Here is a 12,827-nt window from a genome sequence, read left to right as displayed (position 1 = left end):
GAGCAGGCAGAGCAGATTTAGGGTCAGATAATTTGAATCCTGTCAGTGGGCTGTGGGCCATGGGGGTGGTCCCTGGCTGTCCAGGACCTGGTCCCCAGGTGATCTGGGCAGGAGATTGTGTCCCAGGCAGTGAGAACCCAGTAACGGAGGTGGCCGTGTGCGGATTTGGGCTTGACTGGTTTGCATATCGAAGGTGCGCTGGCAGGTACTATCCAGGAATCCGCTAACCCTGGGGAGGGTAGTCTCTGCCAGCCCAGCAGGGCTCCAGGCGTCAGAGCACCAGGAATCGAGAAAACGAGAAGCCACGGTTGTTAAAGAGATGCGTTTCTAGCTATCTGCCACGCTATACATTATCCTTCCTTTAGCAGAGAGACAGGGTGTCTGGATTGTTTGACAGCAAGGTGTTTCCCCAGCCTCCCACTCCCCAATTAAAATGCACATCTGCAGAAGAGGTTTCATATCAAACTTACCTGTATTTTGGCCTCAGATGCTACTTATTCATCTGTTTTTCCAATATCACACAGTTAGCAATCACAGATCTACAGGACATTTGATTCCTGGATCTGTTAGTTTTGAATTTATCCAGCTTACCCCAGGAGACTAAATAAACCCTGTGTTTGTCCTCCCCAGAGACTGAATGGGGTCTTTACCTCCTGTGAAGTGTTGTCAGAGCTGGTCTCACACTTGGGATCCCTGGGTCTCCTGTGCAGGCTCCCGTCTGGCTTGGCTGTCGGGGCCACTCTGTGAAAGTGCTGTCACCCCCCTGGGCTTGTCACCTGCCACCCTGCTTCCCACCACCTGCCCCCTCCCCCCGCCGCGCCTCCCCACCCAGGCCTCTTTCTGCACAGCTTCCCTCCTGCCTCTTGGTTTACAGAGTTCTCTTTTCAGGGCCTGTCCATTATGCGTCTCTTCATCTGGCCCATTTTTCAGGCTCTGTTCAGACCCACCCGTTTCTCCTGGCATCTGCAGCTGAAGGTGCCCACTGTCCTCTGTGAGCTCCTAGAATGCACTCCGGCTTGTCCCAGCTGGTTGTTCCTAGTTTTCCCTGAAGGTGGCCCTCTCTTAGCTTCCTAACCAGACAGGAAGCTCCTGGGCTGGCCCTGCTGCCGTGAGAGAGCATCCTTTGGGCCCCCACAGCGCCTCGCACTTGATAATATTTGTTGTTGGATTAAAGCCTCTTAAATTCTCCATTTATCTCCCATGGGATCATGTGGTATTTTTATGCTAAAAAAGTATTTTCTTTCCTCACTTGAAACTCCCTGGACAAAAGAGATAGGAGAAAGGTAGCAGAAGGGCCGGCGAGGTTTGGATCCGGCTTTGGTACAGCGAGCCGCGTGGCCTTGACCAAGGCCCTGAGCCTTTTTGTCTTAGAGCCTATGCCTCTGCGGCAGGGGTGGGACCAGCTGAGTTCTGGGGGCACCTCAGTTCTACCAGCCAAGGGTCGCACAAAGTAGTTCTGACCGAAGTCTCCAAACGAGACATCTTCAAAATAAGAAGTTTGCAGAGAAGTCTTTTTTTAGCCTGAAATTTAGCTTCATGCTTCTATTTAGTTTTAATATTTAATCCGTTTACCTCTGGTTAGCCTTTGAGTCTCTAAACATCCCTGTTGCTTTCTTCTCTGGAGCAGCCCTGTTCACCAGAACTTTCTGGGATGATGGGACTGTTCCGTATGCAGTTAGGCCACCGCTGGGCCACTTTGTGCTTGGAACGTGGCTAGCATGACTGAGCAACGTAAATTTTAATTGTACGTCGTTTTATTTGATGTAAGTTTTAAACTTAGGTGGCCACACGGGTGTTAGTGGCTGCCAGTTGGACCGTGAGGCTATGACGTGTTCCCGTACAGCCTGGCCGCCTCGTCTGGCAGACTCGTTTCTTCTTCCTCAGGTACCTGGTCAAGTCCTCAGCCTGTGACCCTTCCCTGTCCTCGTGGGAAGCAGACTTCACCACAGGTTTAGGGTTTTGCTGGAAGGAGGCTTTGGCTGAAGGGAACATGCCCCTGCCTCTTGGTTGGGGAAGTGGCCTTCTGCAGATGCAGAGTTGAAAAGTCAGAAAACAATTTCATTCTTCTCTTTTCGTGCTTATGTTAAGATGAAATGAACATTCTAAATCAGGGGCTGTCAAACGAGGTCAGATTTCATCTGCCCCCTTCTGTCCATCCCCCTGATAAAGAAAGCAGCGTCAGTGTCCTTCCTCCCAGGGTGCTGCCTGGTGTCCTCCCCACCCCTATGTTGGTGGGGGGTTCTGGTGGGAGAAGCCTGGACCTCAGAGCCAGTGGTGAGTCGCCTGGAGAGCATGGATGACCAGAGGCTTCTTCAGAGGCTGACAGAAGAGCAGGGTGTTACTGGGGCCCGTAGGTTTTGTTTTTCCTTTGCTAACGAGGATGACTTTGATGTGGACATCAGCCTCCTCCTTGGCATCTGTGGGGGTGATGCTGGCTCGAAGGGGCCCTTCCTGGGCAGCCTTGCTGGGCACACTGGTGTCTGGGAGTCATAATGACCAGCTGGGAGTCCAGGACCCTAGTGGGCTTTCTCTCTTTACTCTAATGGAATTCAGTCTGGGCTCTCTTGTTTTTCAGTGTTCCATGGGAGCTTATATCGATAGTGGGTTTAGCCTCAAATTCTTTTCCTCAAAATAGGGGGAAAGGACTTTCAGTAGGCTTGCAGATGATAATAAGTCAGCTGGACCAATGCAGAGCCCCAGGCTGTGCGGGAGAAGAGGAGACGACGGGCTGGTTTTCGCTCTGTCCAGTTGCTTTCCCTGTGCCGGTTCAGTATTGACTGTATTTACCATACATGCATTTATTTATATATTTTCACACTTAATAGTCCCGTTCTACCTCAGATATTAATAATGAAGACTTGCCTGAAGTGAAACTAGAATCATGGCTATAATAGGATTATAAGCCATTCTGACACGTTTGCCCCCTCTCCACCTCTCTCCCTCACCCCCACCATTCTTCTTTTGGTGGATCTGTGTATCCTTTATAACTCTTTGAAAATGAAGACCAGTTTGAAGCTCCTGCAGAGGTTCAGGGGAAGTGCTTGGGCTGAATCACGACCAGGTCTGTGCATTCAGGGCAGGTGATTGGTAGGATTAAGTCACAGGCCTTTGTCTCTTCTGAACAGAAAACACAGAGCAAGGCCACAGAATTGTATTTTCACAGTTAACGAATTTCCACAGCCCCTGGTCTCCTCCGCTTTATTTGTCATTATTTATTCCAGACTGTCCACCATACAGCAGCCCTCCTGGGCGGCTCCCCACTCCACACCGAGGGTATCTCACACTGTTAGTGCTTTTTATTTCTTTTTCCTGTAAGGACCAGTTTCCTGCTATTGAGTGGAGAACAGACAAGAAGAAATAAAATGAACACGAAAAGCAGATTCTTCTTAATTCCTTGAAATCTAAGTTCTTGTTGAGGATTTCAAATATTTGGATGCTTCTATGGATTTTTTTTTGTTTTTTTTTTCTCTTAAAAGACTGGTTCCAACTTTGAGTGCAGCTCCTTGGTCACTGCCATAATTCTAAATGACTGATTGCAGTTGAGAAAAGTCAGGGTCCCCAGAGAACAGAGCCAGCAGAAATTCCTCTCCACCCTGCAACCCATCCTGAGTTCTAGTCGGCCAGCAGAGTCAATGCCCCGGATTATCATGACCAGGGTACTGGGTCATTGTTATGACACTGGTGTTTATTGTAACACCAGTTACAATGGTATGTATATTCACTTATTTATTTATTTCAGACTTTAAACTTTTTATTTTGTATCGGGGTATAGCTGATTGACAATGTTGTGGTAGTTTCAGGTGAATAGCGAAGGTACTCAGCCATACGTATGCATGTCCACTCTCCTCTAAACCCACTCCCAGCCAGGCTGGCATATAACATTGAGTTGAGTTCTATGTGCTATACAATAGGTCCTTGGTGGTCATCCATCCTGATTATAGCAGTGTGTGCATGACCTTCCCAAACTCTCCAACCATCCCTTCCCCTCAGCAACCATAAGGGTATTATGTATGTTTAAAGTAATCATCAGTTCAGTTCAGTCGCTCAGTCGTGTCCGACTCTTTGCGACCCCATGAATCGCAACACGCCAGGCCTCCCTGTCCATCACCAACTCCCAGAGTTAACTCAGACTCACGTCCATCGAGTCAGTGATGCCACCCAGCCATCTCATCCTCTGTAATCATAGAGATGTAGAATTGACCTGGTTTTCTTCATAACGTTAGTCATGCTTGCTGTTTTTATTAATGTTGGGCCCTTGTTTGGGGGCAACTGCAGGTGGGCACATGCGTGTCACAACCATGTGTGATCTGCTCCCCAGCACCACTGAGACTTCCTCAAGCGGGGTTACAGGGGAGGCTGGGGTCCAGCTGTGCCCTTTCTCCGTGGTCTCAAGTGTCGGCAGGGGTCGTAAGTCAGCTCAGTGATCGCTCCCTAGCACCGGGCCCTGCACAAGATGTTGGGGAGATAACGCAACCCGGGGCCGGGTCTTCTGTTTCTGGAGCACGTATCTGCTTCTGATCATGAAATCTTTATGATCTCTGCAGACGGGAAGATGGAAGCAGGGTAAACATCTAATCGCTTCTAGAATTCTAATTGTGGTTATAATTCAGCAATCTTTTTACATATTACTAATAACAATTTGACTTAGATGACAGTGTCTGAGTTGAAAGGAGCCATTTTCACTGGACATTTTAACTTCTAAATTTAATACCAAAACTACAGTTTTCCTTATGCCTTGTGACTTCTAGGTGAGAAACTTGGGACTGACCCAACAGAATATACTAAATTACTCAGTTTACCTGGGAGGAAGGGGATACTGAAGCTGTTAGAGAAGCCTGCGGCCGTGTGAAATTACACTCCAGTGGCCCTCTGCCACAGCTGGGGTGCCGCGGCCTTCTCCCGTGGTGTGCACCATGGCCCTGGGTGGCTGACACCTCCAGGAGTGGGTCCACCAGAGGTAGCACCCACAGATGCTCCCAGGAACCCCGCAAGGGCAGAGGGTAGAGTCTGCGTCAGGACCACATATAAGGAAACGTCACACTAAAACTCGAGCACGTTGTAGTCACTGTTAGAACAGCAGGAGATACACAAAGACCCTTTTCTCTCCCTTTAAACTGATTGGAATGCATAGGTGACCACAGTTTGGACGAGTTGGTTTCTTCATGTATCAGTTTAGGAGACAGTTGTACGTGCGTTTGCTGTCATCCGATGGTCATTTTTCTGTGGCGTGTTTTGCTTGGATGCAGTGTGGTGGCTGCTACACTGACACCCAGTGTGTGAGATGCTCACCATGCAGGACAGGCTGAAAAGCCTGCTGGCATCAGCTGCTCCTGCAGACCTGGTGTTCCCTGGGTGAACTTGGCAGAGGAGCTCGCCGTGAGCTGACTGCGGTTCTGTGACACGTTCTAACTGTGTGGAAGCGGGTGTTTAAATGCGTTTAAATCCTTGTAGGTTCTAGGGGTACAGGAACCAGGTGCTAGCATCTCCTGGGGGAGTGGTTATTTCTCTGCCTGGAAACTCTCTGGATGTAAAAATTTTTTTTTCTTCTTGTTCTGTGAAAAATGGCACAGAAAAAACAAACAGCTGGTTGTGTTGGTATCAAACTTGAAGAGATCTGAAAAATGCAGTTTCTAGCCAGGAAATAGAAGCTTAAATTGAAGAAGAGGTGGCAAGTTTGGTTGTGACTGAGGTTTCCTGCGTCAGAACCTCGGGTGTAAAGAAGACTCCTCTTGGCGGTGTTCCAGCCAGTGGGTTACTCAGAGCAAAACCACATCTTGTGGGTCGAATTATGTGCTACTATGTCACTTTCTGTATTTCTTGTTGTTTGTCTTTGTGTGTTTGGAAACCAGTTCTGAGTGACTTGGTCTTTGGTAGAGGAATTTAACTTATTTATATTTATTATTTTTGTGTGTAATAATTAGCATTAACTTTTTTTCTTCTACTCTTGTTTTTTTGGGTAGAGGTTACTGACTCTTTATGCTTTGGGATTTGGGAGATATACTTTCAATTTTCTATAATTTCTATCATTGTTTAAATTTAAAAATTGCTATTAAAAATTTCTTTTTATTATCCCTGGTGGCTCAGACGGTAAGGAATCTGTCTGAGGTTCAGGAGGCCCAGGTTTGATCCCTGGATCAGGAAGGTCCCCTGGAGGAGGGCCTGGCAACCCACTCCAGTATTCTTACCAGGAGAATCCCATGGAGAGGAGCCTGGTGGATTGCAGTCCATGGGGTCGCAAAGAGTCGGACACAATTGGGCGACTGAGATAACTGACAACTGATCAAGACTAAAGCAGTGTTTGGCGTTACTTTTACTTTACCCCCATATATCTTTTGTCCATCTTACTTTTTAGCTATTTTAAGCACTTTTTATCCAGATTATTTTATTGTAATATTTTTAACATTTATTTCTCTTATGTTAATGGTTTTGAGGATTTGCTCTATTTTTATGCCCGTATTAATTCCAGTTATATAAATACAGATTGTTGTTCATGCTGTTTATGCATCTGCACCCTTGTTTTTGGATTATTTAAAACTAATCTCCGTATTTGCTGGAATATGAATCATTTAGTATGTTGAGGAGGGTGAGGTATGGGGCTGAAAAATTCCCAGCTCTAGAATACCTTTTTTTAGAAAAAAAACAAAAACTTCAGACAAATATAGCTGGCTCTATGCTTTTCAAATAATCTCTTTTTCTCAATACTCTGAATTTTGTTTGCTTTGCAAAAGAGCTATATTGTACTGTGTGTGTGTGTGTGTGTGTGTGTGTGTGTGTGCGTGTGTGTGTGTAGGAGTGCTAAGTCAATTCAGTCATGTTTGACTCTTTGTAACCCCATGGACTGTAGCCTGCCAAGCTCCTCTGTCCATGGGATTCTCCAGGCCAGAATACTGGAGTGGGTTGCCAAGCTCTCTCCTAGGGGTTCTTCCTGATCCAGGGATCAAACCTGCATCTCTTATGTCTTCTGCATTGGTGGCAGGTTCTTTACCACTAGTGCCACCTTCTCTAGCCATCTGTGTTACACGCCAGATTCACATGCAAGACCTGGCTTGCTGTGGGACATCTGTTCTTCTGTATGTCTCTGTTCTGCTGCCCCTTCTCAGAGTGGCCTGCTGTGAGCAGCTGACCATGCTGCCTTCTGGAGCTTAATATTGCAGAAAGACCGAGGTCAACCTGAGTTTTGTTCCTTTGTGGATAATCCATTTGTTCTTCTCAGATTTTCTGTAGGACTTTTAACTGTATGTTGAATTTGCAGCTTTGAATGTGCTACGTCTGGACCCTTATCTCTCTGTTCAGCTTGATTAGTGCTAGGGAGGTCTCGGGATGCATGAGGTTATGTGGGAAGCTCTGTGGTGACTCTAGATTCATGCTTTCTGGGTTTTCATCTCCATGCAGTATTTTCTGATTTCAAACATTACCTGTGCATCTACTGTTTTTATTTATGCAGATCTTAAAAAAGACTCAGTGTCCTCGTGGGTCTCTTAAGACTGTGAGTGAAAATTGCTTTAAAAAGTACCCTATTCTTTCAGCAAATCTATTTCAGAAGGAAGAATCCATTTCTTTTGAGGATGGTCCCTCCTTTGCTGCATATTCTATGGATATCCTGCTTTCTCAGGAGGGGGCCACAACCCCTACTCCTCTTCACAGGTTCGTCTGTGCTTTAAGCAGTGATTCCTCTGAGTGTTTTGCTCGTAGATGGGATCCTTTACCCTTTCTGAGTTTTCATTGCTTAAAGAGATTTTCCCACATTTTTATATTGATCAATTTCTAAAATACAGGAGGGAGAAATCAGATTCCATCCTCTTTTTTTAATGCATTCCCTATTTCCTTTAGATGTTTTTGCCTTGTGTTTTAAGTGTTTGGCAATATTTTTTTCTTTTTCTCATTAGCCAAGAAAAGTATTGCCTTTTGAGTGATAATCTAATCAAGTATTAAGATTTACTATAACACTGGGCAGGGGCTTCCCAGGCAGCCCTAGTGGTAAAGAACCCGACTGCCAATGCAGGAGATGTAAGAGAAGCGGGTTCTATTCCTGGGTCAGGAAGATCCCCTGGAGGAGGGCATAGCAACCCACTCCAGTATTCTTGCCTGGAGAATCCCATGGACAGAGGAACCCGGCAGGCTACAGTCCATGGGGTCGCACAGAGTGGGACACGACTGAAGTAACTTAGCATGCATGTACACACATAAAGTTGGGAAAGCCAGTTCTATTCTCTTTGTCAAACGCCTGCTGTCAGGGTTCTGAGTTTCTGCGATGTCTGCGTATCAGCACCTACCTTAAACTTGGGCATTTCTTTGTATCTGTTGTATGTGCCTGCGTGCGTGCTAAGTCACTCATAGGGGTCCCTAAGATGGCTCATAGGAGGTCTTCTCTCTAGGAATGCAGCAGCTGCTGGAGGAGTGGCTGGTGCCTGTAGTGTTGGGGAGGGATGTGGTGGAGAGGTGGTTGAGGTGAGCCCTTCTCAAGAGGTGATGTTTGAGTTGGGTCTTAAAGACGGAAAAGGCTGTAAGAAGACAGAGCTGTGCTTTCCTGGCTCAGTTAACAGCAGGGTGAGTGACTAGCTAGAAGGGTACATGGATAAGAAGAAAAGCATGACTTTTTAAACTCAAAATATAGGTACCTTATTTTTAAGATTCTGTTGTTCCTAATTTTAGCTCCATTTCTCTTAAATTTCAAAGTCCCAAATGTTGACACCCAAAATTCGATGAGACTATTTTGTCTGCACTGGATAGTCATTTTTAGTGAGAGATGAGCGGTGACCAGGCCCTGAGTGGTTGAACACGGCACTGTCTCCGTAGATCACCCTGGGACTCTCCAGGCCATCTGGGTCCTGCCCATGGGGTCCTGTTGAGACCAAAGCACGTGTGGCGTTCACAGGATATGTCCTATAAAGCCACCTGCTCTGTCTCTTCCTAAGTTTTCTGAACTCAAAAGGCCACGTGACTAAATAAGACTTCTGTTCCTCCACACTGAACTTTGTGTTTTCTGGTCAGTGTTTTCTTCACCTTGCACCCTGGGCCTCGTGGCTGGTTTCAGGGAGAGTGGTTCCCATGTTCTGTTTGTGTGCACAGAGCAGGTTTCACTGGTCATTGTTGACCGGTTAACTGGTCACGTTATTGCATCGGTGATTATGTGACATTTCCTCCTTCTTCACTGACCTCCTTTTCTAAGTGGAATCAAAATTGGGTGTGAATCTACTGGGATACATTGCAATCATCTAGGAATGATTTGAAAGAAAAAAAGGAGTTTCCCATACAAATTAAACGAAGATCAGCAGTTTTAAAGTACACGATAGCATCTTGTATAAACTGCAGCTTCTATTTCACATTATTCCTGGTCATGCAGTAGGTTCTGAAGAAAAAAGGGACTGTGGATAATCACTTAAAAGAATGACAGATTCCCCGAGGTGCCGATCAGTAGTAAGACCTAATTTCTATTTCGAGTGTGCTGTGTTGGATTACCATACAGATGCAGCTGAGCACCAAGCATTAACTACAGCCATGTGCCTTTCAGAAAAGTAATATTTATTCACGCTGTGTGGCTTTCCTGCATTTTTTAAAATTTTACTCTCCAGTGAAACTGCAAACAAGATGTCAATAGCTTCTGTGGCATCCACAGTCGTGGAGCTTAGAATATTGGCTGCAGCAGCAATGCCATGTTGTATTGGCCTCCACAGAGGTAGGCTTCATCTGGGGCTTTCAGAGGGACAGGCTTAGCCTTTAGGCACAGATAGTTGTGTGGGGCTTTGTTTTTATTGACCTCGTAGACTTCAATGTATAAAAAATGACTCTTGCTATATTTGAGTGCAAAAAGCATCTCTGTGGGTGAGTTCAGCTTTGAGTTGTGTAATATTATGTCTGTTTGGGAATATTCTTAGTAGCTCAGATATTTGGCATGGTATTTCTTATCCAAACCTTACTGAGTTGATTTTTGAGTATCTTTAAAGTCCATCCATTTTGGAAATCTGAAAACTTTTGTCTGGAAGTGGTGACGATGTCAGGCCTGACCTCGGAACAAGTTGGAGGCTACTTGTGGCCCACCAGCAGCATCCTAGCAGTCCTCGCCCACCGTTTTGCTGTAGTCGCTGTCTTTCTTTATATTTTGATGTATGGCAGAAGCCAACACAATATTGAAAGCAATTATCCTCCAATTAAAATTTAAAAACATAAAGGGGAAAAAATAAAGTTAACAGCAGCAGCAAAAATAAAGACATTTTTTTTCTTTGTTGCCTACTAAGAAAGGAAATCTAAATCAAGAAGAGCGATCTATCTGTATTTTGAAAGGTTGAAAAGCACAATTCAGTGCCAGATGGTTTCCCGACAACAGAGAGATCTGAGGAGCCCGTGGGCATGTCACGCATTCGTCTTGTCTGAGATAAGCTCTACCCTGACTCTTGAGACTAATTTTCTCAGCATCTGCTGTATGAAATTTTTAGATTAAGTGGCAAGATGGGACCAGAAGAGAATCCTGGAGGGACTTCCCTGGTGGTCTAGTGGCTAAGACTCTGCACTTCCGGTGAAAGGAGCACGGGTTTGATCCCTGGTCAGGAATGTAGGTGGGATGCCAAATGCCCTTGGAGGAGAAAGCCTGACCCAAGAGGACACCCAGTTGCTGCTGTTCCCTCAGCTGGGGAGAGAGGACTAGATGGGAGGAGGAGACAATGCTGGGCTCCACTGCCTGTGAAGCCTCAGCCAGCTGATGAGAAACAAAGCCAGCAGAAGTAGTAGGGTCATTTCTGTTAGGCCTTCAGCCTCTCGATACGATGAGAATATTCCAAGTAGTCACTGGAAGATGGCTGTAGCAGACAGACAGATGCACAGCTCATGTCCCCTCCAGCCTGGCTGCAAGGCTGCCATCCTCAGCTTCCAGCCACCACCACGCTCTTCCCATCATGTCCCCAGCCAGTGACCCACTGAGGTTGCAGTGAGGGGGCCTGGCCGTCCTCAGGCACCCGGGCTCCTCCAACAGGCCATCTGCTCCCGGACTCCTGTGGGGCCATACACTCCGAGTAGGGGTCTGGGGCTCCTCTGTTTCCTCATTTCTCTTTCACAGAGGCTGCTCCCCAGTAAACCACTGGCACTCCTAACTGCATGCAGGGTCTGTTCCCCAGAGAACTCAGCCTACAAGGATCATTATTCATTTGTTATCAAACACATTGAACCTCGCCTCTGTAGATGGAATAGGAAGTGGCAGCCCACTCCAGTGTTCTTGCCTGCAGAATTCCATGGACAGAGGGACCTGGCAGGCTGTGGTCCTTGGGGTCGCAAAAAGTCAGACATGACTGAGCACACGTACTGTAGTAAATTTTTCAGTAAAAGAGAAAGTATGAGTTAAAGAATCACAAAAGGCAACAGCACTATTTATAATTCCCAATGTATGGAAGCAACCTAAATGTCCACTGACAGATGGTGGGTAAAGAAGGTGTATATATACACACACACACACACACACACACACACACACCCTCCCATCAAACACAGTGGAATACTACTCAGCCATAAAAAGAATGAACTTGGGGAACATTATGCTAAGTGAAATAAGTCAGACAAGGCACATACTGTGTGACATCACTTATATGTGAAGTCTAAAAAATATAATAAGCTAGTGAATGAAAAAAGAAGCAGACTCATAGATACATTGAACAAATTAGTGGTTGCCAGTGGGGAAAGGGAAGAGGGGAGGTTGCAATATGGGAGTTGAGGTGAGGGGGAAGAGTTATTATGGGATTATGTGAAATCCTGTGTGTGAAACTTTTGAAAATTGTGGGGTACTATAGAATTTAATTAAATCAGAATCAGAAGAAGTAAAGGTTCTTTGTTATATCTACCAGGGATGGTGGGAGGAGAGAGGGTCATAACTACTATCCTAAAACTAATTTTTAGCTCTTAATTTCAAGAAATCCTTGCCGCCAGTTTCATTTCCTTATTCCACGGAGTAAGGTCTCACCCTCTTTGTTCATCTTTCTTCCCAGTTCTGTTTCTTGTCTGGAGACAGGTGATGCTTTTAATGGAAATGGGAAGTAGAAGGGGAAAAAGAGAAAACCTAGAGAATCTGGCATTTGACAGGTTATTTTTGTTCTATTTAAGCAATGGCTGTGATATAATTACAGTGATCCCTTCTGTTATTTTTTTCCCTTTTCTTTCTTTTAGGGAGAATTAAAGTTGGGCTAGTAATCTCTTTAAAACATTCAGGGGAGGAAGCTTGCTTGGGGCAAGTGAAAGAGACTGTTTCATAGGGGCCCAAGATAAAGTGAAATTTATGCTATTGCAAAGTGTTTTTTTTTTTTTCCTTTTCTGAAATACATCTGTATAGAGATGCTGCATGCTTGCCTGCTCAGTCATGTCTGACTCTTTGCAACCCCAGGGACTGTAGCCCGCCAGGCTCCTCTGTCCAAGGCATTTCCCAGGCAAGAATATTGGAGCAGGCTGCCATTTCCTTCTCCAGGGGATCTTTCCGACCCAGAGATCCAACCGACATCACTTGCATCTCCTGCATCACAGATGGATTCTTTACCACTTGAGCTATCAGGGAAGCCCTCTATGTAGAGATATATAGATCTATAGCATGTACTATGGGCTGTCATGAAAATGTGTAACTTCATTCATTTGTTGTTTATTTTCTTTTTGCATCTTATTAATTTTCGTTGTTTTTTTTTAATAGAAAATATTGCAGTTTCTACCTGAACGAATTTTCTTTCGATGGCATTACCAGAGTATAGGTAAGAACAATTATAAAAAATTTTAATTAATGTATATTTCTTCTAGTAAAATCGCCAATAAGTGATTGTGGATTTGGAATTCTACATATATATATATATATATATATATAT

At 45.3% G+C, this 12,827-nt stretch overlaps 1 protein-coding gene across 1 annotated transcript in view; it reads left to right on the top strand.

The window, feature by feature from the left end:
- The window catches only part of RALGAPA2 (Ral GTPase activating protein, alpha subunit 2 (catalytic)), a 283,032-nt gene that overhangs the window by 34,474 nt on the left and 235,731 nt on the right, over window positions 1–12,827 (top strand). Inside the window, exon 5 of the mRNA XM_010836602.1 lies at window positions 12,659–12,716. Coding sequence (XP_010834904.1) covers window positions 12,659–12,716 — 58 coding nt within the window. The remainder of the gene's footprint in view (window positions 1–12,658; window positions 12,717–12,827) is intronic.

The sequence above is a fragment of the Bison bison genome, unplaced genomic scaffold, assembly GCF_000754665.1.
Source record: "Bison bison bison isolate TAMUID 2011002044 unplaced genomic scaffold, Bison_UMD1.0 scf7180017864063, whole genome shotgun sequence".
Taxonomy (NCBI): Eukaryota; Metazoa; Chordata; class Mammalia; order Artiodactyla; family Bovidae; genus Bison; species Bison bison.
This window is presented reverse-complemented; position numbering and strand designations above follow the sequence as displayed.